Below are 26,127 nucleotides of genomic sequence, written 5' to 3'. Positions count from 1 at the left end.
TTTATTGTTATAACTTATTTTATTTTTGAATTTAAAAATACATTAATTTTTGTTCAAAAATACAATTATCATAAATCAAAAGAAATCGGGAATAATCATATATATATTTTATTAAAAAGTATATTTGATTGTTGTATTATCCCAGTGAAGTGACCGTTAATCATTGTTAGATCGACGTCAAAATCATCAATTCGATGTCGAATTTACAGTCATTTCTCATTAGGAAAAAAGTGTTATTAATGAGAAAGACTGCAAATGTGTAAAAAATTTTACGCAGAAACAAAATTTTTGTATATCTATTGATAATAAATTTCGATAAATTTTCAACAAAATATATGAAGAGTTAATATTATTTATAAGAAAATTAGTACAAATTACAATTCCCGGTTATTGAATTATTTTTCCGGTTATCTGATTACATCCATTCATTCATTAACAAGCAGCCAATGCTTGCTTGAGATCGGCTATGAGATCATTTTCGGTTTCAAGGCCAACAGATAATCGAATCAATTGATCAGTTATGCCTAATTTTATTCGCATATCTAACGGCACAGACTCGTGCGTCATTTGAGACCTAAAATGAGGAAAATTATTTCAATCTATATTTTTCAACAATCTTGATACAAAATGTTCGATTGAGTAAAACAATTTAATAGAAATAAAGAGCTAAGAGCAAAGGCTAGTTGTTCGTTGTTAATATTTAATTATAAATAAATTATTTATAAATACATTATTTAGAAATATATTATAAATATATTATAATAGACATACCAACCCCCCTTCATTCGGTCATTTTCAATGTTAAACTATTTCAAACTACCGATTATAAAGGATCCTAACTATTCTTTCATATAAAATTTTGAATTGATATAAACGATCTTATGTTTTTAAATACATATCTGTTAAATATACTTACGGCAATTCAGCTAGCGATTCGTAACCGCCTAAAGATTTGGCTAGAACAAAAACTTTCAATGCTTGCAAAAAGCGCTTAGAATTGCCTTTCAGATAGAAAGAAACCATTCCACTATGTCCTGTTTGTTGTTTAATTGCGAGCTGATGTTGCGGATGCGATGAAAGAACTGAAATGTAACAACACACACGTATTTCATTGTAAAAGTTTTATTAATTATTAATACTTAATTATATATCGCATTAAACAGCAAGTTATTTGCAACATATATGTTATAGTTGTAATGACCGACTCAACAATATAATTGTAATAAATATAACAGGTATGATACATTACAGTAACCTGATGCTTGTCGGGATGCTCTTGTTTTAATAATACATTTATAAATACAGGAGACTAAAAAATTGTACGTACGTGGATGAATCACTTTTTCAACGTTAGGATGAGAATCAAGAAACTTGGCTACGGCTAAGCCATTCTTCATGTGTTTCTGCATTCTTAGTTCAAGCGTTTTCAAGCTACGATTGACCAAGGCACAGTCAAACGGCGATGGAACAATTCCCATAACTAAATTGAACAAGAAAATGTTGTATAAAGTTTTAAAATGGCTAGGAAAATCTCTTATTGATTTACCAGTTTGATTGAACCGCAATTTCTGCGCGAGATCATCCCGGCGCGTTATAGCGGCACCCATAATCACATCCGCATGGCCATTCATATATTTTGTCAATGAATACATCACTATGTCGGCACCAAGATCAAGAGGTTTCTGTTTTAAAAGCACAATATTTTGGCTACAGTTTCTTTCACATTGACTTCGTACGATTGAATAAAATTTGTCTCATAATTATGTCAAACTTACTTGAAAGTAACATGTCAAAAACGTATTATCAACGACTAATATAATGTCTGGGCGAGATTTCAAATTTTTAGCAACAGCCTTTATATCTGTTAGTTTCATCAAAGGATTCGTCGGCGTCTCTAGCCATATCATCTACAATAGAACAAATTATTTTACGCAAAATACTAATTTGATATTAAAGAGCATAATATTTCAAATAAAAAATATCAAATTCTGATACAAAATATCAATAACAATATATAGCTTTAGTTTTTTTATTTACCTTTGTATTTGGTTGTATAGCGTCTATAACGTTTTGTACATCAGTCATGTCAACGAAAGTATATGTCACGCCTTGTTTGCTACTACATTTCTGGATATAATTAATAGTTCCACCGTAAAGATCGTCTCCGACAACTAGATGATTTCCTGTTTCTAGTAAACCTGTAATAGCAGTAAGAGTACCTAATCCTGAAGAGAAGCATAAGGCATGATTGCCATTCTCTAAAGCAGCCAGGCATGTCTCCAGAACATCACGCGTAGGATTGCCGCATCTGCCATATTCAAAACGCTATAAATATGAAATAAACCAATTAAAATTAAATCGTTATTATACAAAATTGTCTTTTTTCTTTAACATTCAAATATATTCAAATTTATTTAGATAATTTAAAAATATGTAGTATGTACAAGTACATTTTAACACCAAAAAATATTTAAAAACATCTTGATACTATATATTTAAAAAGATATAGTTTTTTAATATATTTTTTTCTAAATAATTCTGCGCAAGTAAAAATAAGATAAACAGATGCAATCAAATTGTTATTTGTCCTTGGCTAAATGTTGGTTGGTTTACGGGAATTGTTATGTGACTTTTGAATTGTAGTATATTGCAGAACTGGAAAATTGTTATTTAATAATTCTCATAAAAACATGATATACTAAGCACCAAGTTGTAGTACTCGCTGATTCTATATTTATATTATTTACATAAATACTTTAATATATTATTGTTTATGTATTCCTTAATTTATTAAAGAAAAGGTGGACATTTTTCAAAATTATATTAAATTCTTATATTTCAGTTTGCATATTATTGCAGTGCCATTTACTTCATCAGAGCGAGAAGCGTATTGCATCTGTGTGCTGTTCATCCTGATGAACGGCAAAATTCACGAAACGATATCCAAATAGTAAAGTATGATCTATTTGATGTAGTCATTAACATTGTTGACAAATCTTATGGACTATTATCATAAAAACGACGTGGATTTGTAACAATCTCATAATGTCATAATAATCGATGTCGAAAGTACATCGTTATTTTCGTGTTATTAACAACATATAATAAATAACGTTATATTAATTAATTATTAATAGCGTTATCGATTAGTCATTTGATTGATGTAACGTTATTAATACGTAGTAAATAAATGACGTCATTAATTGATTAAATAGGTGACATCATTATTTCGTCATAAATAGGTCACATGACTTAAATAATTCAAAATGATTAACTATCAACGTCAAAATAACTACAGTTTACTGGGTGGCATTAGCAATGGATCATATGACATGACAATAATCCGCAAATACGTAGCACCTTTAAAGAAAATACCCGTGAAAGCTTCAAAAATATTTCTTATATTTCAGCTTACATTTTACTAGTTATTATACAGAAATATATACTTGCTTCGATAACAGCACATTTTTTATTCTCATTTTCATTGATAAATCACCATTTATTTAGTTATTATTAAATTACCAAGTTATTCCTTTTTCTTTTTTGTTTATTTGTTTCTCATTTGTTTCATTTACCTGTTTTTTATTTGTTTTATTTATCTGTTACCTATTTGCTTCAACCTTTCGACAGAAAGTACATAATGTAAATAAATTTATAAAAAAATATTCTATTTCTACAGCTTGTATGTAACTTTAACTTTATTAATGGCAATAGAAATTTAATGCAATTTTTGCTAGCTATAAGTGACATTAATTAATTAAGAGAGAGCTAAGAGTTATATAATACATAAATGGATTTGATAAGTCGGACATTTATTTATTAGTACTTACTCCAAGCTGTGCTGGATCATCCTGCATAAAAGTAGTCGACATCACCAAAGGTGGTACAACCGCATAATGATTCCACTGACCAGGATCTTGCCCAGCATGGATAGCTGTCGTCGCGAAACCTGTTTCCGTTGAAGTCATAGTCTATTCGGTAAAAAATTGTTCTGCAAATATTAATTAAAGATGTAATTTATTATTAATTTGCTATAATTAATAGAAATATTATTCGGTGAAACTCCTTGTTTAGGGAACCCCGTTTATACCACTTTGACCTGAAACCTGGACATATACAAAGTTCCCTAAACAGGAGTTTTATCTACATCATCGAACAATTTTTTTTATTAATATATTTATAGTAATAATAATATAATAGTAATTTGTCGAACGTAATTTTAGTTTTTTAATTTTAACTAAATATTTATTGCCTCTTACTTTTTACGTTCTTTTAAATGCAAGTTGTTACTATACGTGCATGTCGCTCAGTCCTTAATCCACGGAGTAAAAGTAAGAAATAGACCAATTAATTAAAAAAAAAAAAAAATAAACAAAATTTTAACATAGTCTATTTATAAGAATAACACGTACAATAACAACTTGCAACTTAAGAGATAACACTGTGGCGGCCCGCCACCAGAGGTCCAAAAGGAAGAGATTCGCGCCAATTCTCGCATGTATTCGAGACACGCGAAATTTTTTCATATAGAACCTCGATCTAAGACTCTTCCAGATGTCTGAGGCAGGCTCCCACTACGATGCCTTACTGTTGAGTCCAGTAGTAGAGGCCGAAACGAAACGCCGAGGTAGATAACATTTCGCATAGGCCCACAAGGGCCTAAAACACATTTATGTGACGTAAAAAGTGAAGTACAATATATGTATCTTCGATAAAAATTAAAAAATTAAAACTGTCAAGTTCAAAGTAGAAGACGCCCTATAGGCGCAAAATATTCCTAGAACGTTATATAAATATTATTTAAAAAATTAAAATAATTATAATATTTTGAGAATATTCAAAAAATAGAAAGTTAGAAATTCTGGCCATAACGGTTGAAGATGGATCTTTTAAATGCTTAAATAATTCGATGAAAATTAATTTACAGCTATTATATACTACAACAATGTACATGCATATCATATATTTGTAGGCATATTTACTGCGCGCCGGATTTAAAAACGCAGCTAAACTACTGAAATATTACAATTAAATTTTTAATGTTTAATAGACATCTATTAGAAAAATCTCAATATAAATATAGACATCTGTAAATTAATTTATTTGTTACGAAAAATATTATCTCGACTATATATTGAATCCGGACCTCTTGCATCCGTGTAAGAATTTATGACCAGGATTTTCTATTTGTTTAATTTCAAATGTATGATTCAATAAGATTCTTATCAGAATTCTTTGTCAGAATTCGATCGAAATTATTTTTTTACCGGCCGAAACTGAAAACAAATATTAGGTTTTTATTCAATTGAAATCAAAATGTTCCTTTACTTAACTTATGAATAATTCAGGAACAAAAAATTGTAGAAGCATTTTTTTAAAACAATTTTTTAGAAAAAACTAAGATTTTATGCTACTTAGTCGAAAATTTTCGCAAATTCTTATTTGGCATGACAGACCCACAAATTGAGAAGAAAAATTTCCCTTTTTTCAGCTTGTAAATAGTTTTCTATATGTAAAAATTACCAAATTTACATGAACTAAAAAATTATAAAAATCTTTTAAGAGCAAAAATTCAATCTTTAAAACCTCTTTTTAAATTTAAATTGTTTATTTTTGACAAAGGTATTGTATATATAGTTTTGAGCTAACAAAAGGCTACAGATTTTTTCTTCCAATCTTTCTTAATCCAATACTTGACAGTCATTAACAAAACTCACTTTAATATCGATACCACTGAATATCTGTTGAAACTGAAATAATTTGACCGGTGACAAGCTACTTAAATAATTTGCAAAGTTGATAACCGCGTGGTTGATAAAGAAGAAAATGGATAAAGTATTCTGCCCTCTGTGGTGGGGTAATGATCTGTTCACGTTTACACTTTTCACACTCAACACTTTCTCTTTCTTTCTCTTCAACGCTCGTATTTGTATTGTATTGATTTTATTTTATGTGCAAAAATTTTTGAATATTCCAAGCAAGATAGTGAATAGACCTCTGTATTGACTGATATAACATCTGATGCAACGATATATCATGATATATGCTAATATGAAACAGGGATGCAATAAGTGTTACGCAAAAAAAATTTTTGTTGCGAAAATATGATGGGTTCCAAGTTGCTGTCAAAAAAGCAATTCTTAACCGACATTTTCGCAAAAAAATCGTTTTCTCTCGTAACGATACCATTGATATTAAAAAAAAAAAAAGAGAATACAAATTTAAATCGATACTTTATGTCACAAATACACATCTGATTATTCATTATCTATAAGACGTGTGAGAGAAAATTGCAGGAACATCCTTTTTTTTTTCATTTATTCCAACTATCAAATTTATAGCCACGGATCATACCTTGTAATTATTGTCACTTTGATTGATAACGACCTGATAAGGATCGATTTTATTTGTAGTTATTATTTATATAAATTTTAAATAAGTAATTAGCATTAAACATCTTGCTTAGCTCGTAATAGCCCATATGAATATTTATTATTTTATTTAAATTATTTGAGCATGTTATCTAGTTGTATTGTTGTAATTTATTTTATTTTTAAACTTGAAAATACGTGTATTTACATATTCAGAAATGCTGACAGATATAATAAACAAAAAGGAATCGGGAGTGATCATATATGTTTTATTAGAAGGTTTGATTGCCGTATTATTCTATATTGAAGTGACCGTTAATCAATGTAAAATCAATGTCAATTCGACGTCGAATTTACAGTCATTTCTAACTGAGAGACAAGTATTCCTAATATATAAGACTGCAAAATGTATAAAAGAATTTTACACAGAAACAAAATTTCTATATATCTACTGTGATAACAAAGTTTGATAAACATTCAACGATATATGGAAACTTGATATTATGTATTTTTATATGAAAATTAGTACAAATTAAAATACCGGTCATTGAATTATTTTTCCGGTTATTTGATTACATTCATTCATTCATTAGCAATCATCCAATGTTTGTTTAAGATCGGCTATGAGATCGTTTTCACTTTCAAGATCAACAGATAATCGAATCAATTGATCAGTTAAGCCCAATCGTGCTCGCATATCTTTCGGCATGGTCTCGTGCGACATTAAGGATCTAAAATGAGGAAAATTAGTTCAAACTATTATATATTTTTAAATACACATTTCTTTAATATACTTACGGCAATTCAGCTTGCGATCCGCAACCGCCTAAAGATTCAGAGAAAACGAACAATTTTAATGCTAGCAAAAAATGCTTAGAATCGCCTTTCAGGTAGAAAGAAATCATTCCACTATGTGACCTGTTTGTTGTGTAAACGCAAGCCGATGTTGCGAATGCGACGAGAAAACTGTATTTAACGTATGCGTGTTTTATTGTAAACTTTAGCACCATATTACTTATTTTGACGTTATTTATATATTATTTATATAGGTGTACAAATTAGTTCGGTCCGTTTTTTGTGTTCAAAAATGCATTTATTTCAAAACAAAATGAATGAACAGATTAATTAAAGTATTGTCCATCGCTGGCTACTATACTTTTTCCCATCTCTCAGGCAATTTTCAAATTCCATTTTGAAAAAATGACTCGTCTTTGGAGGCGATCATCTTTTAGAAAATGGACCGAACTAATTTGTACTCCCAATATTTATCAATAATGATAAAATAATAATAACGTTAGTCGCGCTCAATTTTAGTTTTTAATTTTTTATCGAAGATTTATCGCATCTTATTTTTTATATTACTTTTTACGATGTTTTAAATGCAAGTTGTTATCGTGCGTGTTTTTAGTCTTTCGATCATCCACGAAGTAAACGTAATAAATAGACTAATTAAGATTAACATAATTCTATTGCAGTCTATTTATACTGAACAACACGCACGATAACAACTTGCAACTTACGAGATAATACATTTACGTGAAGTAAAAAGTGAGATGCAATAAATCTTCGATAAAAATTCAAATTGACAATTGCAAATTAGAAGGCACAATCTTGTCTCGTTGTTTATATACGTTAAGAAAAGGAAAAGAAGTATTCTTTTTTTTTAGAGATTGAAGCGTTCGTTCGTATAGAATTTAAACTTACAATTAGTTGAGAGAGCATTTTTCTTTTTTGTTCGAGATCCTTCTCAGTTACTTTCTGTACTCATCTTGTTCGGACGTGCCCGGCGAAAAATGTAGCTATTCGAAGAGGCTATATTCTTGACAGTAAACTTTTACAATTCAGTCAATGAAATACTTTTATCAAATATTGATAGGAAATACTTTTTATGTCTAAGAGAATCTACTTGAGAGTCACAAGCAAGATTCACTTACGTTGATGCTGATACCGCTGAATATCTGCTAAAACTGAAATGACCTGATCGGCAATAAACTGTTTAAATAACTTGCAACGATATCAACCACCTAGCCGATATTGTGATAAATATATGCTAATATGAAGTAGGAATGTACGATATGCGTATCGATACACACGACGTGCGACATATCGTTATGCGACAAAATATGATTTTTTGCAAAATTTTTGTCGATTATAAATGATCTTTGAAGGCAATTTCTAACTGACATTTTTATTAAAAAATCGTTTTTTTTCTCATAACGATACATGTATCTTTTTCGTATTGATATGAGAAGAAAAATACAGAATATACCTACCTTTAAATCGATACGTACGTCATGTAGAGATGTGCGATACAAGAAAATGCATATCACACATCTCTAACATGAAGTATCGATTTAATTTGCATTTAGGATATATGTATAAGTACCGTAATTTCACACAACTATGGCCCTATGCCAAAAGTATGGTGCAAACATCCGCACGCACAAAACATGATGAATATCAGTGTTTTCGTGAGCACAGGTGTTTAGACTGTAGTTATGGTTATGGCAAAGGACTATAGTTGTGTGAAATTACGGTATATATGTATATTATTAATGTGTTAGGGAGAAAGTCTTTTTACAAATAGCCGATTATCTCGGCTTTTTACCAAGAAATCACAGAAGTTTTACACAAATGGAATAATTGTTCTACCCGAAGAATGGTAAAACGTCATCGATCAAAACGACACGTAGTTGGTATAATAAAAGGTTTGTAAAAAATATTCTAATTATGGTCCAACTTGTAAAAAGACTTTCCCTAATCCAGTAGTACGATTATAATACCACAACGTATTTTTCTACTATGTTATTATATACTACGTAAGTAATATTATATTTTGTATTTTTCAAAAATACATATACAGTAGTATACATATACATTAAAATATACGTTATGATATACAATATAATTAATATTTATTTTTTGTGTATTATAATTGCGTAAAAATAATTAATTATAAAAATATTAAAAATATTAATGCAGGCTATCAGTATTATTAATTGGAGGTAATCTTAATGCAACATGGTACTACGATCGTACGAAGTTCACTTTACGTGTCTCTGACGCGCTCATGTTACACAAAATTGTTGCAGATGTATGTATCATACATATGCGTGCATATCAAGTCGACCATTCATTATGATTTTGATCCACCTAAGCAAAAAAAAAGATTAAACATGTAAAGATCTACAAACTACTGATGATCCAATATAATTTCTTACTCACAGAAAACTGCGATTCCCTGCATGGCATTAAATTTATGTTTTATACCGTTATACGTCATAACGATCAGACTTATAAAATATTTACAATCATATTTTGCATTCACAGAGCTCTTTTCGAGAAAATAATGATGATACTTATCAGTATTAAATTATTAAGGTCTTTCTAAGATGTCTATTATAAGTATCGCATCTATTAAAAACATTGTTAAATTGCTTGTCAATTTAATTTGTAATGTTATTACTGTAATTCTGTTAGGATTGTGTTTTAAGACTAATAAAATTAAATTCAACGCGCAGTTTACAGGATTGGATACGAATATGTAAATTCACACACAAAAAAAGAATTTTTTCAAAACATTTCAGAAAAAGAATACTTTTCGCATCTAAAAATAAATTCAGAATTAATGAAATATGATTGTATTCTTTATAAATTATCTGTTTCTGAGATTTTATCCTTGTTTTAAATGAATTTAATGAATAATAAAGGGCGCGATTCACTTGATATTGCAAAAGCTTCATTGACCAATCAGAAAAAAGGATTTTCTGAATTGACTATAAATGCTTCGAAGCATTTGCAGCGTTAAAAGTATTGGACTGCACTCACAGATAAAATGATCGAATCGTCTTATTTTTTAAAAGAATACGAAAAACTAATGAAACACAATAATATAGTATGTGTAACGTATACTATAGTATTCCCCTAGATTTTCGTATGATTCTTTTTAAGAATAGAGGGATCCGTAAAGCGCATGATGTATCGTGTTTTCCTTATTTAAAAATTTGCGAATTATAATAATAAGGATAAAATAATACCTACATCATACGTTTTATGGAATACAATCAGTGCTGACGGTAAGTTCAAAATGTTCTTCAAACGCACCCCCAATCTCTAGTCAATCCAGTTATTAAATGGACCATTTCTTCACGCATGCGTGTTAAATGCACTTCAGTAAAGTATCTGGTAATAGTAAAATGAGGTTCATTAGTCCATATATATCTCATTTAAAAGTTTCTAAAAATTTTTATATATTTTATGTTTTAAATATACATGTGTTATATGTATATATTTATTTTCTTGATTTTTGCTTCTTTTTCGTTTAGATTTATTATTAAAATACATAATCTAGTTAGAAAGCTACAATCGATTCGAAATTAATGTAGTATTTAATAATTTAACACAAGAGAAATCAGATTTTTAATCTGTTACCCCGACACAAGATTTGACAAGAGATTTTCGAGTAAAAAGACTTTTTATTTTTCATTTATTGATGAATACGAAAACCTAAAATGTAAATTTCAAATGATTAAGGTAAATAAATTAATTGCGTCGCACTGTACTTCTCATTAGGATAGAAATCTGAATGATCGTCTGTTTGTTAATTTGAAGCTGTCGTTGTTGCCTCCGTGAATTCGGTGGATGATCGTCTCGACCCTGATGTGATCATTAACGCAGTATCGATCATGTGGCATCAGTGGTGAGGGTAAACGTGAACAAGGGTGCAGAAATTCCACCAATTCCACGGACCAAAACATTTACCTCCTTGAGAAAGAGATAGAAAAAAGCAGAAATCAGGAAAACGAAACTCGAAACATCTCCAAAGATGAAAGGAACCATGGAAATTTTTACGTCGCTGGTGTTGCTCATCGTAGAACTGACTCTCGAGGACGTAGTCAACACACACAATCGAGATACAGTCGTAACGTCTTCTGATATATTAAATTTTAAGGATCCCTGCAATTTGTGCGAAAATACAGTTACTGGTTTTCCAAATGTATGTGTTAACTGTGTAATGCTGAATTTTATGTATACGTATATATATATATATATATATATGTATATGTTTATTTTTATATCTTATATTTGTTTGCACAATAAATTATTCCATTTTAGAGCTACATAAAGTCTTGCTGTCAACGAGGCTGCAGGTTTTTCAATCTAATCAACTCGCGTTACAAATGGGAGGAAGACCGTTTGAATGGCACTATTAGGAACGCATGCGAGGCTTGTATGTAGCATTTATAATTGTGTTTTATTTTTTAAGAGTATGAAAGTATTTAGCTTCGCAATTTTCTGAGATATTAACGGTAAACACAGTTTTGTTACATTTATTGTATATGTATATCCAGAAAAATCTACATTCTTTTTTTTTTCTTTAAAATTGCTTCTGTATTATTTCTTATTGAGCTTGTAATTCAAGCATGTAATTGTACATATTTTGTATGATCTGTAAAATTGCTTTTGTGCCATTTGTGACAGCGTGTTCCGAGGCTTACATAAATCCGAATGATCAGTGTGTCTGCAATATTGGCTGTAATTTCATGGCCAAGCAACGAGTTTCAGATCTGTTACCTCTGTTCACTATCGCCACATGCATGGAAAACAATATAGACATTTTACCCACGCCGCCTGACATACCAGAGAATGATATATTAACTGATCCTGGATTACGCAAGGAATTACTTCCTAGATGGTGGGATGTGGATGGCTTTAAATTGCCACAGACCCATATTAAAACCATACCAATAGACGCTAGGGTAATATTTTCTACGATTATGTAATATAATACCAGTGAGCGACAACTTGGTAAAAACACTAACAGTAATATTACATCAATATTATAATTTCTTTCTTAACAGTATAACACATGTGATAGATACCAGTTTCATTGTTAAGTAAATTATAACATTGATATTATGTGTTATTATTGTGTGTGGAAAAAGAGTTGGTGTTTACTGGGAATGTACAATACATTTCTGATATAAATATGAAATGCGTTGATAAAATCATAGACTGTGGATTACACTCAAGCCTCTGATTGTTCTGAAGAAACTAAACAACTGTCATCTACATATAAATCTGAAACGTTTCAACAGGCGAAGAATATTCTCTCTCACATTGGACATCTGTATCTCAAGTATATAGCGGCTTTAGCTGGTCCTTTCATCGCCATAGTAGGGCCTGCAATATCATTATATTACATAAAGAAAAAACATAGATCATATAAGAAGAAGTTTTATAGCAATATCAACTTTTCGAAGAACATTATGGTATTCATGCCAAATGAACTAGTGATGTACACAATTCTTCCACCTGAACATCATAAAGAATTATCTAGTCGTTCCATTTAAATCACGACGTTTCGACTTTGTGAGATGTGATTTTAAAATCTTAACATAATGTAATAATGCAATAATACAAGTATTAATTACTGCAAACAACTCCTTATTTTCAATCGCGCTATAAAAATTACATTTACAGTAAATACTATAAAAATCAAATTATTCTTTTTCTATTAAATAATTGATGATATTTCCACACACGCGCGCATATTTAGCATCTTTGATCAAATTTAATATAAAGTAATAACTGAGAAATAATAACGAGACAAAAACAAGCTTATTCAGCAATATATAATTTTCAAATCAAACTATACTTTATAAGAGAGATATCGAGTTTTTGAAAACTTTTATGTTAATATAATTATATTACAGACTGAGCTATTAGGTTTTGAAGTATGTATATGTACATATATTAAGGAGAATATTTTTAATATCAAAAATTGCGAAGCTTTTACGTCTTTTCTGAATGCAATCGCATAATTTGTATATGTATATATTTATACATAAATTAACATACAACGAACAAGTTCAAATTTGTAGAAGAAATAGACGTAAAACTAATGACAATATAGATATTTAATCAAAATGTCATTTGATTTGATCGTTTTTATTGTTTTGTGGGAAGCCCATCACTGAAAGTCGATAATAGTACAATATATAAAGTTATGGAGAAGGATTTGTGCAATATTATATATTTAAATCTATTTATAGAAGAATATTGTATTATATATTGTATATATTATATATAAATATTTTATATTATACAAAGATTTATGTCACGTCTCTTTCTCTATGAAAAAAGAAAAGAGAACTGATATTTCTCCAAACGGAGATTTTTGTCAATTTCACACTCTTGCTAAATAGATTAAAATTGCATTAATTTGCAGTTTTTCCGATACAGTGCATTTTGTCGCTTGTTACACTCATTACGTAGCATCAATGCGATCAAAATATTTTAAATAAAATATACGAGAATTCGGTTAGTTTTTTTTACAATTATACAAGTATATCATATACATACCTATACATATGCGAGCGTTTTATGCATATCTTTTCAGGATTTTTATAGAATATTATCTCTGTGTGTATATATTAATTAGAATTTATTTATAGCGTGTGTATATATTTAGGTTATATATACAATATATATATATATATATACGTTTAACTCAATCTCAATTTTAATTGAGTGCGAAATGTGACTAAAATCTTATTCCTTATTCAAAGAGATAAATATATAAGTTACGTTATTGATACGCGTTACCTTTATGTGTCACTTGTCACATTTATTAAAAGCCTTTTATTGTAACTCGTAATTATCCTTGTAGAGCAAGAATTGCACTTTTTATTCTCACACGTGAGTAACAATACAACTAAGCTTTATTTTTTTTTGTTATAGAATATCAACACGTGTTTTATGTAAAAATATATTGAAAGTCTTTATGTAGCAATCGATTTTAGCATCGCGATGCAAAATCTTGAAAGTATCGAATGTATAAATGTTCCTGTTTGTAAGACTTATACTCTTTGAATTAAATCTCATTGTTGTCGATATACCAACATATAAAGAAAGATTTTGCGTATTCCCTTCAACGCAATTTATTGAAAATAACTAAAACATTCGTGCGTGTTTGTGCATATCTCGAAAAAGGCTTGCGATTAAATGTCAGTCTTTGGAGGATGTTATTAAAATGTACGTGATATAAATATCAAAATATTTATTGCATAATAGAAAAGTACATGTAAAACCAAAGTATTGTGTTTTTTAAACAGTATAAGTATCTTATACTAGAGTCTGTTAAACATCTTATACTAAATTCTGACAAATAAATGTATTATTTATGTATGTAAAACTTATGAAAATAAAATGTAAGTTTACGCGACGCAAAATCGCGCACAATCAGTCGATGATTCTCTTTTCCGTTTAACATGTCCATCTGCTTATTTTGGTAAAACAAACTGCGAGTAGAGTTCTTGATATAAGTTTAAATTTAACGTTAACAAGTAACAGTTTGTAAATAGAAATTATCTGCTCCTTTTTACAAAATACCGCACATGAAAAAGGCGGAATGTACATCAAGTGTATATAATCGCAACATGCACATACATTTACAGATCGATACCAGTTTGGCTTGCGATAAATTGTTCACGGGAGATCTTAACAATGTTTCATGTATATCTGTACAATACGGAGCGTGCCATAAAATCGAATTAGACTCGTAATTTATAAAAAGATCATATGCATGATATCGCTAAGATTGAATTTATGCAAGATTATCTATATTATTGCTAATAGAGTTTGAAAGCGTTTCCGCATTTTTTCAGATAACGTGCTAATTGTAACCCAAGAAGGAGGATTTAAACCAAGTTTCCACCTTGAACATTCGGTAGAATATTATTATTGTTATTAGGAGCACATACCTCTAAAATATTCTTATTTATAAGAAAAGTCTTCAGCGATATTTATCATATGTACAACTGTAGAAATCGCTTACAAATTAGAATGTGTCACAATCATGATCTAAAAGATTTAATTTGTGAAGTATAAATTAAATCTTATCAAATATGTACGCGACATAATAGAGATCAACGTCAAGCAAAATTCGTAAGTATTATTGCCAATATAATTCAGGATCGTCCCTACGAAACTGAAGCTTCAAAACATGTCGATATATTTTCAAGGCAGGACCTAATAGCAAATTAAGTCCGCTCACAACATCCTTTCGACTCATCATTAGAAGTGCGTGACCGTCTATATCCTGGAACATAAATGCGGACAAATAAAATGATATATCAAAACATTTATATAAAAAATATGTCGTCTATATAATAAATTAAACTCTTACCTGCTGCCGGAAGACTTCAGCGTCCTTAGGAAATAACCTAGCAAAGTATTGATACACTTGTTCGGAAGTCCAATTTCTTGCGTCAGGAATATTTAAATCAATGGGTCCTTTGGGACCATCTTCTTCAATCTGATCGGAAGAACCCCTCATAGGAGAGACCTGTGGACTTAGAACCGGTGGTAAGATAGTTGTGCTCGACGGGCTGTCCGGTCTGCTTGTTCCATTGATCGAATGAGTGTTTTGACTGTCGTTCATTTTGCTCAATTGTTTTTGCGTGCACTCATTGCAATGCCATTTAGAGTTGGATTTTATCGTAACGCGGGACGGATGACAAAAATAATGATAGGCGTCATCGCAATTATAACAAGTCACTAACGGACCCTAAATAAGAAAAAATTATTGGAATAAGAATTAAACCATGAATGTATCACATAAAATAAAATGAAATGTAATAAACCTACAGCGTCAGAAGTTTCACAACACACTGCGCAAGTCTTACAGCGTTCACATTGCCAATTGCTATTGGCTTTTTGTAGCATTTCCTCCGGACTATAAATACAACTCGGATGTGCTGCAAGTATACATAATACGTAATGCATATATAAATGTCAATGAAAAGTTTAGGAAAAATTAATCAAATTAACTTCAATTAAATTCAAGAATTACCTCGCACTGTGCAGTCTCTACAAGCCACGAGAGCCTCTTGTTTCTCTTTGGCGCATAGGCTGCATTGCCTAAATGGTCCATCCTTGACAGATGTCTTAGAATCCTGATCTTGTATCAATGAATTTTTATGACCTGGTCTGCCTCGTTTGCGTTTCACCAAATTATTATCCGAAGGATCAAATACTTTTCTAGCTCTCTAAAATATAAAAATAACTATATAAATTGATATATTAACTTTTATCTGAATGATTTGCCAAAGAAAAAAATAACTTTCAAAGAAATTACATTATCATTTTCTTAAAAATATCAATGGTAAGTATCTTTAGTCTCTAAATGTTCTTTTACAAAATCAATTCTTATTGTTAATACACGTATAAAAGTATCCGTCTAAGAGCATCCACAAGTGAGTACTTTACAAGATAATATAGTTATTTTACTTTACGTTCAAATATACATTAAAGTGAAACTATACCTTGTGTCAAAGACGTCTTTCAAAATATTTGCAATATGTCTGATAAATATTACATTACATTAATAAATAGAACATTTACGCTACCTTTCTTCTGGCACTGCGAAATCCAGAAGCATTTACATTGGACGGAGTCGGGGATGTATTCGTCGACGAGCTTCTACCAGCATCTTCATCCTCGTGATCTTCGCTGGATCGTCGACCAGTTTCCTCGCGTTTCTCTCGCTCATCCTTGCTCTGTTGGTAGTCTTCGAACTTAATTTCAATGTCCATACGGTCGTCCGTTCTGGCGAACAGACGTTGCTTGCGCTCGGCCTTTGCAGACCTTTTAAGGTTAGACGTAGTCTTCTGTACATCGTTGCTCTTTGGTTCGTCCTTGACGACGATATAGTTTTCCACAGTCGTCGACGTTGGCGTTGCTATTATCAGAGAACTGCGTTCCCGTTTTTCACCGTCGACGACGCCGCCGTTGCATGCCACCTCGACGGATAGTGGCGACGCGATAACGCCGCGTTCGACGTTTTTCTTGTCGTTGACCTCGTAGCATTCCTTCTTTTTGATGGAATTCTGCTGCTGCAGTTGCCGATCCAGTTTCGGACTATCGTTGGCCTGTCGCGAGGACGATCGCGATGTGTTTGACGTAGTGTCGGTAAGGTTATCCGTCTCGTTGAACTCGTACAGCTCAGCCGCCGTTGCTGCGATCGCTGCCGCTGTCTTAGTCGCCTTGGTCGTTATACCGTTGGTGCTGACGGTGCCGTTGGTAGCAGCCTCCTTACCGACACGCCGCTGCGTCGCGTTGCCGTGCTCCAGGACGCAGGCAACCGCCGCGGAGGAGGACGGCTGCGAGTCGCCGCCGCGTCGCGACGGTGTCGCGTCCGTCGTCATGTCGGACGTCGCCACCAGCGAGTAATTGCCGTTGGCCAGGCGCGCGAGATTGCCGCACGCGACCTCCCGGCCGAGAAACTCCTCGACCACCCGGCGCGACGTCGGGCTCGAGACACCGTCGAGAAGCTGCTCGATGAGACGACCGGCGGGGACGCCCTGGTCAAGGTAATCGGGCTCCTCGACTACGAGCTCGGCGACCGCACTCGACACCATGCTCGAGTTGAGTTTCTCCTTGAGGAAACCTTCCGGTCGATTCTTAAAGAGTTGCAGTCGCGTCCACTTCTTTGCATTACGGTAACTGGTATTACCCTTGTAGTCAACCTGTATCACCTTCTCGACCTCGATCAATCGATGAAGATCGGCGATCGTGTCACGCGCGTCCACCGCGTAATTGCGGAGCAAATAGTTGCATATGCGATCAGCATCGGGACGCGCTTTACGTCGACGGAGTTGATCGATCGCCTCCAGTATGTGGTCCTCGTGCGTGATCCGCGGCGCCGCCTGCACCGGGTGTTGCTGCATCTTCGTCATTCGTATCGATATACGGGGCGCGACTTTGCGACTCGCTGCTTTATCTCCTCCTTTTCCTCTTCGTTTCTCCTTTGCAATTCGGCCAGTCGCCGCTAACCGTTCCTGAGCAATCCCGCCTCTCGTTGTCGAGGATGACGACGAGACCACGTTGCTTACAGTAATCGCTGCCAGGGTTAATAATGATCACCAGGAAGTCCCGGTTACCTTCGAAAAACGAAATACAGAGAGTTATGCTTTTGGAAACGGGCGCGCACGCTCGCGCGACACTCGACGATGATCTACGCGCGCCACGGACGTTTCCGCGCGATCTTCTCGTTTCGGCGTATCTCGCCGCTCGCGTGCGGTATGCGTGCGCCGCACCGGTCCGCCGCACAACCGCGCGCTCCGTGTCCGTCCGTCTGTCTGCCTGTGAATCTGTGCACTGCACCGCACCGCACCGCACCGTACCGCGCTGCGCCGCGTCGCACCGTACCTTGTGCCGCACCGATACCAAATTTAAATTCTGCGTCACGGAGACTCAGACGTGGTCCCGACGATGCCACCACTTTTGATATTGCCTCGTCAAACGATCCTTCCGTCACGTCACACAGAAATGTCGAAATCTTCACGTTTCCGTCGTGCTTCCTCACGTTTCTCGTCGCGGGAGAACCGCGCGCGGATCCACTCTCGCCCTCTCTCCGTCTCTGTCTTTCTCACACCCTCGTTCTCCGTCGGGCCGACGGGCGCGCTCTATCGAGCTCTCGTTCTACGGCGTGGCGCGCACGCTATCACCGCTCTGTCGCCACCGCCACCGCTACTGCTGCTGCTGTTGCCGTCGTCGCCACCGCCGCCACCACCGCCGCCGCCGCCGCGTGCCCGCGCGATAAATCCGATCTTCGTACTGCACACAATGAATGCACCGACGTGACGTGCGCTCCGTCCGAGAAGGAGCGAGACGCGGAGAAACAATTCGGAGAAACGCGTCACGGAGCGACGCGACGAAGCTCGAAACCACGACTGTAAATGATCGAGGGAAGCGGCAGTCGATCGTGCGAATTATGGCGTCGTATCGTGAAACGCGCCAAATGTCTCTTACACCGAAGCGACCCCTTCGATTGGACCGCTGCGATGGAAGACGACGACGACGACGATGACGAACTAAAAGACGTAGTAAAAACTCAACAAGAACATTTTCCGGCAAAGGACACAGTTGACATGGACGGCCCGATTTACGCTCACAACACTTGTTATAGATTATTTATCTTTATTTTAATACTTACAAACAGATGAAACAGCTGCTTTCGGAGGGTAAATCGTGTAACATATTCTAACGCGGAAACGTAAAAATGAAAATTTTTATTATGTATAATATACACAAACATATACCCATAAAAATTTTCACTTTTTACATTTTCACTCTGGGAAAAACATTTTTTCAATCATTTACTTTTCATTTTGTTCTTGGGATGGATTTATACATTTAAATTCAGTGTGAGGAATTAAAAAAAATCTAGTCTACAACTCTATACTTATCCTTTTGTAGAATAGACTAAAAAAAATTTTACAACAAGCTGCTTTTTTTTTGCTGAATACAGCTATTACTTCTTAAGCGTTGTTTGCGTATATCGGATTGCGGCTACAGTGGGTCCATTACATCCTTGTCGTTTACCAGGGTGTAAACAAGGCTGTAATGATTTACTGCGTTCATACTGTGTTGTCGCATAAGCGTCTCTTGCTGGAAAACATAGAGTTTAGCTACGAGCGATTTTGTCAAAATCCTGTGATTGATTGAATCACTATTTATTTGCGCTCTGGGACAAAGTCCCCTCAAGCGCTAGTCAAATATAACAACTAAAAATCTATAATCATAAAATGTATATTCCTTAAAACAACAAGATTTAAGCTAGTATTTATATAGTCTGTTCTTATTTTAAAACCGTCTTAAGTAATGTCTTAAGATGCTAGTAACGGTCTTCTAATTGACTTATTTATGACATCTTAAGAATATACCTAACAATACCAACCTCAAATATAAGACTCGACTATGAATATCAGCCTAAAAAAAAAGGTGAAAAGTTCCACTCAAAAAAATTTAGAGGATAAAAAAGTACGAATGACAAACGGAGTCTACAATGAGATTTTCAAGCGTACAACTTAAATCTTAAGTCGTAAGAAAGTGATCATTCATAACTGATCATTCTCTTCGCATTCGACTGTAATTGGACAATTTTGTATGGCTTAAAACCCAAGTCTACAATTGCGTAAGCGTAGTTGTAAGAACTGACCGATCACTGTCGAATATGAGAAGAATATTGAAATGTGGTCAATTTTTACAATCACAATCACTTACACCTATGCTTACGCAGTTGTAGAACGGACTTAAAACTCGAAGCTCAAGTTTTAAGCCTATTCCACGATTGCGTAAGCGGTTGTAATTTTTGTTTTAAGAGTTTACCAATTACAGACGGATACGTTTTTCTTGTGTTCGGCTGTGATTGGTGCATTTTTACAATTACATTCACTTACAACTACGCGATTGTAGAATAGATTTCACTCCTTAAAATCTCACTGCGTGCATTCAAAACGACAACCGCTCTCACTGAGCGCTTTCATCTGATTAGCACATTCCGTTAGACCCTCAAATACAGACCAATCGGACGAAAAGGCTCAGTTGAGCGGTTGTCATTCCGAATGCACCCAATGGGTGCATTCAGAAGGACGACCGCTCACTGAACGCTCAGTACCTGTTCGGTCTATTTTTAGATCTATTGAAATATGCCAATCAGATGCAAAAGCTCAGTGAGCGTGCTTCTGGATGCACTCATTGTAGACGCCGCTTAAAGTTTATCTACAACTGCGTAAACGTAGGAAGTTGTAAGAATTTTCCAATCACAGTTGGATTTTCTCCTCGTATTCAACTGTAATTGATCAATTCTTATAACGGTTACGTAATTCTAGATCGGAATTATGAGAGCACCTTTGTCGTAGAATTTTGACAAAAGATGTAATCAAAGTCTCATTAACAAACGCTTTAAAGCATTTGATCGAATCGGAAAAAAGAATTTTACTAAATCAAAGAATATTTCAAAATATTTATCACGTTGATCATACCCAAAATCGCTCATGACCAGAGGTTTCATTCTCGAAAAATATCATACATGAAAAAATACTAGAAAAATCTGTAGTATACATAATGCCGGAATCAGACTATTCATTGAAGATCGAGATTAAAGAATGAAATTTGATCAATCGAAACATAAGGAGATAAAATTTCTTTATCCTCGTTGACCAAATTTCAATCTTCAATAATCAATTTCAATCTTTAATGCGTAATTTGATTCCGGCCTAAAAATATATCACATGCGCTTTGTTTTCACGCTTACACGCTGCAGGCATCAGTTTATCTTTATTAGATCGATTGTTCCATCATTCGGTAAATTTTACGCGTAAGATTACCCAATCGCATGCGCAGATTGCCAGACTTACTTAATGCGTAAAATTTCGGTAAAACCAAGAAGTGGCACAACCGGCTCGTCGTCTATCAAATACAATATAGTTTGTTTTCTATTTTTGCACCTAGACTACACTAAAACTCTCTTTCTCGCTTTCGACAAGTATATCAAACCTATCTCACTTTAATTTCCAAAAGTGTACACTAGTTTAGCTACCAGAAACAGACGTGTAATAAAATTAGGACAAATGATGCTTGCAAGCGCAAAACGGAATGCACTCGATAGCTTTGAACACTCGATATTTTTCAAGAATACCTAGACTCGTCTCTAAAGCCCTGTGTCCAGGGTGCTAGAATTCTATTCAAGTTCTTGGATCCAGGAATGTGTATAGCCAATCAATATGTAGTTTTTTTACGAAAAAAAAATAGCAAGACACGCAGGGCTTAAGACTGACATATTTTACTTAGATTTGTCAATTTAATAAAATTTCCACCAGGTTTTTTCTTTTTCCCGCGATTTCTTGGAAATACTTTTGTAGTTTAGAAGAATTTCCGGATGACTTTTGGAGAGAAAAAAAAGTACAAAAAACCCAAATTACAGTTAAAATATTCAGAGAATCGCAATACAATGAGGGATAATTTTCGAAGATACATGGCGACAGTGATTGCGTAGTGCCGCGCCGATCGCCCGATATCTCTCCTCGCCGCCTATTGTGAAGCGGCCAGTTGCTTCCGAGAAGTTTTCGAATCACACAGTCGCGCGCGCTCTTATCGCTCCATCGAATCGTCCTGTCGTCGCGCGCGGTGCCCTGCGGACGTACGTTGAGAGGAAAAAGAAAAGAAAAAGAGAAGCGCGGGGACACACACACACACACACACACACACGCGCGCGCGCGTGATAATCTCTCGCCGGCACGGCGCGGATCGAACATCGAACTGCGGAGCGCGATGCGCGTTTCACACCCTCCGCGCGCGCGGCCGCTCGCTCTCGGAGACGCGAGATATACCGGAAAAACCGCGTCCAAGATTCCCCTCCCTCGTGTTCGCCGCGCTTCAAGAAAACACCGTCGCGCCAATCGCAAAAGTCTCATTCGGCCCGATACGTCCTCGGTTCGCAACGGTCCAAGATCGGGCGCGATTCTTATACTTAAAATAATGGCCACACGATGGATCTGCCGGCACGCAAATGCGCGCCCGTCGTCGCCCTTAGTCGTCTCCGCCGGGAATCGAGTCGATTCGCGCGCACCTAATCGCCGCGGCGATCGCAAAACCGATCACTAGGACGGTCCTCTTATTCTAGAGACGACACATGCGCGCAAAAGAGAGAGAGAGAGAGAGAGAGCGCGCCCGGAGACTTTTTTCCACGCGCACCGGGGGAAGTACGCGCCTGCACTTACCTTCGTGTGCGGAAAAGCGCGTAATAAGCGCGCACCGCCGTGTCTCGATCCGCGCACACCTCGAGCGTTAAACGCGAACGAGATAAAACCGGGCGTGTAATCGCGCCACGTGACGCAACGACGAGTTTTTCCACGATCCGCACGATTAGTGGGTGACGAGTGCTAGGAAGGTTGCGCGGCGCGGAAGAGACACACAAGTCCGGAGTATCCGCGCGCGCGGACCGAGAAAGATGGCCGCCCTAACCTCTAACGTACCTCGCACAACCGCGACGACCGTGCGAATACCAGCGTGAATACGTCGGCAGCCGCCGCGCCGCGCCGCGTCACCGGACGGTGTCGCTGTATGCGTGCGCGCGCGCGCACGATCGCTGCCCCGGTGCAGCACTGTAATAATGCCGGTGCGATTTTCTTAGCTGCTCTCAACGCCGGTCTTCAAACCCGGTGTCCCTTCCCAGCTCCATCGAACTTTCTTCTTCCTTAATCGCCTTCCCCTAATGGATTTCCAACCCACGGAGGCAAGCGAGAGTTGGAGATCCATTAATTACCATGAATATCCACAGATCCAGCGCGAGTCTCCACGGGGAAATAGAGGTCCTACTTTTTCATTATATACATATATATCTTGGTATTATATACTACATATCCAGAGACACACGCATTTCCAAAATGTAAGATACAGCCTTAAGATATACTCTTTAAAATGTCTAAAAGAGACGTCGCGACTTTGGACTTCGCGTGTGTTGTCTAGGTATCTTAATACTCGGCCAGTATCGCGAATATCGATATGCGCGTCGCCGACGAGACGTTGACGTGATGAAATCCGATCGGTGATCCGACGCGCGCGCGGGTGCATGCACGACGTCCCGAATCGCGCGTTCCGCTTCGCTCCGAGTTCGCTCGCGCCCGCGCCGGACCGAGAATGTCGGGCGAGTCGCTCGGAATCGGGAATCGACTTTCGGTCACGGGAAAGTGCACGAGGAAACGTGGCGCGAGACGCACGTGACTGAGCAAACTTACCAAACTTTACAACCGGAGGGGTGTACGCGTGTATCTCGTCCTCGTCGTCTTTCACGCAAGCCACTGCCGCCGTCGTCTGCATTCGCGCGCGCGCGCGCGTCGTTCTTTTCTTAGGGCGCGATGTGCCGAAGACGCGCGGCCGACTTCAACTTATCGGGGAAAAATAACGCAACCCGCTTCCTTCGCGACTCGAATGATCACGAATGTTCTCTGGCGCGCCGCTCGGGAGCCAATCGACACCCGCGCGCGCGCGCGTCATCTCTCTCTTTCTTTCTCGCCGACCGAGAGGAATGGCGCGTTAACCCAATCGCGGGCCTATCCGAAATGATTCCGGTACATACCTGTGGAGAATACAATGTGACGTACTGCGGACGTCCGGGTCTCACACCTCGATCGCCACGCGATCGTCCGTGCGCAGTCCGATGGATGCGCGGTTGCCAGCCACGTCGATTTCGACGGAAAACAAAACGGAGCGCACGCCGGCCGCGACCGAACGCGATATGGACGGACCGCCAAGATGGCACGCAACGCGCAGTACTCGCACCGGCAGTGTCGGCTATAGGCCGGCCTGGTGCCCAGTCCCCTTGAGTCCCTCGAAACACACAAGATCCGTTTTTTCTTCCTCTCTGAAACAAATATACGTTTGTTTCACTTCAATTTCTAGCACTGTATGCATTAGCTAGTGCAGAATGCAAGAATATAAAAGAGATCTGCAATAGATGTAATAAGTTTTAAGAGCCATAAGAAATTAATAATTTAGTTTGCTTTCTATATTCATATCGAAACCCTGATTATTCTTATTTGTGACGTCACAACTCAGTTGAATTGCACGCTCCAACAGATTTAACTGAACTTTTATAATCTGCACAAGCTCGAGCGTATGCTTTACTGAGTATTGTTAGGTCACGTTAAAAGAGAGATCATAAACCTATATGTTGTTATGCGATAATATTGTCACCGAAGTAAGCAAGTTGTAACGTCCAGTAGCGGATTTAGATAAAGGCCCACGAGACCTGGACCTACGGGCACCATATCCTTTTCTATAGCGGCACAGAAACGTCACCCTCTTCTAGGAACCAGAATAAAAGTTAATTTTATATTGATGCAGGATTGTTGTGATCGTGGCATATTTCCGCTAATATGGCACTTTATTGAAGTAGTGTTTTAGCGCATAAAAATAAAATTCTTGATGCTTTGATCGAAAAGTAATACTTATTGCCTTTCAAAGGTGTCTAATCTTTTTTTATTGTTCATCAAGTATCTTAAAAGAGCATCAAGAAGTACAGGGCCCAGAATGCAAAAGTGTGTAAATCCGCCACTGTCCGCGACATTATTATCCGAGTACAAAATACTCACATAACTTTAGACTTAATGTCACCTGTGTGAAAATGGAAAACAACTATAATCAATCAGTCGAATGTGAGAAAAATATTCCGATTAGTCAATTCCTTAAGGCTTAAAGCTTATTACACCTATACAGGATTTAAGTCGGAATGGATTTCGTTCGGAATTATTCAATTATTCTCTAGATTTCGTTTGTGTTTTCTAGGGAAAACGAAATAGTTCCGATCGGAATTTATTCCATGTTCTATAATAATTCCCAGGGACGCTATTCTGAAACTTTCTGTACATGCCTACCGGTGTCGTTATACATTTTGAGCAGATATTTTGTAAATAAATTGCGCAAAACATACAATATGAAACCGACAATTATCGATAGGCGTGTATAAAAAAATTGAGGAATAGCACGGTCAAAAACGCTACGTGTCTTATCTCCTAAAAGAAAAGCAGTCCTAAACAGTAAAGTTTTTATGTTAGTCCACTATTTTTTTTATTTGTGCGTTTTTGTCATACAATAAATTTTTCAAGCCTGTTGATTGGCTATCTATAGGATAGAGAACAGAGATATATCTGAGAATTTCTCTGTTCTGCATACATTTATGTCATATGACAAATACGCATAAATGAAATAATACATCCTAAGGTCCGATTTTACAATTAGGTCTGTTCGCGTTGATTGGAATACTTAAACATTTTTTTAATTTATAATGAAATGCAAATATATATTTGGATGTTGGAAAGAGAGAAACCGAAGGTGTCGAGTGCAAAAAGTGCAACCAATGTGAACAGACCTAGTCTGGTTAACTTTTAGACCCGCGTTTCACCAACTC

The 26,127-nt window shown here is 35.9% G+C and overlaps 3 protein-coding genes across 7 annotated transcripts; 1 reads left to right on the top strand and 2 right to left on the bottom strand.

The window, feature by feature from the left end:
- Positions 1 to 388: 388 nt before the first annotated feature.
- Positions 389 to 5,761, bottom strand: LOC108781822 (putative cystathionine gamma-lyase 2). The gene is made up of 8 exons (XM_018549907.1): positions 5,718 to 5,761; positions 3,831 to 3,991; positions 2,038 to 2,325; positions 1,776 to 1,907; positions 1,547 to 1,682; positions 1,328 to 1,480; positions 917 to 1,082; positions 389 to 574 (listed from the first exon to the last, which is right to left on the bottom strand). The coding sequence occupies exons 2-8, from the start codon at positions 3,966 to 3,968 to the stop codon at positions 433 to 435; spliced, it is 1,155 nt and encodes a 384-aa protein (XP_018405409.1). The 5' UTR covers positions 3,969 to 3,991; positions 5,718 to 5,761; the 3' UTR covers positions 389 to 432.
- A 5,228-nt stretch (positions 5,762 to 10,989) lies between these two features.
- On the top strand, positions 10,990 to 12,734 carry LOC108781842 (uncharacterized). 2 transcript variants are annotated; one of them, XM_018549943.1, is made up of 4 exons: positions 10,990 to 11,367; positions 11,487 to 11,601; positions 11,937 to 12,130; positions 12,386 to 12,734. In XM_018549943.1, exons 1-4 carry the CDS (start codon positions 11,197 to 11,199, stop codon positions 12,722 to 12,724), a joined length of 819 nt encoding a protein of 272 aa, XP_018405445.1. In that variant the 5' UTR covers positions 10,990 to 11,196; the 3' UTR covers positions 12,725 to 12,734. The 2 variants fall into 2 exon arrangements, with proteins under 2 accessions (XP_018405445.1, XP_018405444.1); XM_018549942.1 differs by having other exon boundaries at positions 11,853 to 12,130.
- Positions 12,735 to 14,455: 1,721 nt separating this feature from the next.
- Positions 14,456 to 24,367, bottom strand: Lint-O (L(3)mbt interactor in ovarian somatic cells). 4 transcript variants are annotated; one of them, XM_018549918.1, is made up of 6 exons: positions 24,298 to 24,367; positions 16,784 to 18,316; positions 16,228 to 16,423; positions 16,023 to 16,132; positions 15,562 to 15,942; positions 14,456 to 15,474 (listed from the first exon to the last, which is right to left on the bottom strand). In XM_018549918.1, the coding sequence occupies exons 2-6, from the start codon at positions 18,110 to 18,112 to the stop codon at positions 15,328 to 15,330; spliced, it is 2,163 nt and encodes a 720-aa protein (XP_018405420.1). In that variant the 5' UTR covers positions 18,113 to 18,316; positions 24,298 to 24,367; the 3' UTR covers positions 14,456 to 15,327. The 4 variants fall into 4 exon arrangements, with proteins under 4 accessions (XP_018405420.1, XP_018405421.1, XP_018405418.1 ...); XM_018549919.1 differs by lacking the exon at positions 24,298 to 24,367 and adding an exon at positions 23,957 to 24,003; XM_018549916.1 differs by lacking the exon at positions 24,298 to 24,367 and adding an exon at positions 22,940 to 22,996.
- Positions 24,368 to 26,127: the final 1,760 nt, after the last annotated feature.

The sequence above is a fragment of the Cyphomyrmex costatus genome, unplaced genomic scaffold (genome assembly GCF_001594065.2).
Source record: "Cyphomyrmex costatus isolate MS0001 unplaced genomic scaffold, Ccosl1.0 scaffold91, whole genome shotgun sequence".
Lineage (NCBI taxonomy): Eukaryota > Metazoa > Arthropoda > Insecta > Hymenoptera > Formicidae > Cyphomyrmex > Cyphomyrmex costatus.
The sequence above is the reverse complement of the archived record's forward strand: the minus strand, read 5'-3'. Positions and strand labels throughout refer to the sequence as shown.

Coding starts and splice junctions, on each gene's coding strand:
- LOC108781822 (XM_018549907.1), bottom strand. CDS start 3,968: ATGACTTCAACGGAAACAGGTTTCGCGACGACAGCTATCCATGCTGGG. Junction 1,481..1,546: donor ATTGCGGTTCAATCAAACTG/GTAAATCAATAA, acceptor TGTTCAATTTAG/TTATGGGAATTGTTCCATCG. Junction 1,083..1,327: donor TGAAAAAGTGATTCATCCAC/GTACGTACAATT, acceptor GTTACATTTCAG/TTCTTTCATCGCATCCGCAA.
- LOC108781842 (XM_018549942.1), top strand. CDS start 11,197: ATGAAAGGAACCATGGAAATTTTTACGTCGCTGGTGTTGCTCATCGTA. Junction 11,368..11,486: donor CAGTTACTGGTTTTCCAAAT/GTATGTGTTAAC, acceptor ATTCCATTTTAG/AGCTACATAAAGTCTTGCTG. Junction 12,131..12,385: donor CCATACCAATAGACGCTAGG/GTAATATTTTCT, acceptor ATAAAATCATAG/ACTGTGGATTACACTCAAGC.
- Lint-O (XM_018549918.1), bottom strand. CDS start 18,112: ATGACGAAGATGCAGCAACACCCGGTGCAGGCGGCGCCGCGGATCACG. Junction 16,133..16,227: donor TAGAGACTGCACAGTGCGAG/GTAATTCTTGAA, acceptor GTATACTTGCAG/CACATCCGAGTTGTATTTAT. Junction 15,943..16,022: donor GTTGTGAAACTTCTGACGCT/GTAGGTTTATTA, acceptor TTTCTTATTTAG/GGTCCGTTAGTGACTTGTTA.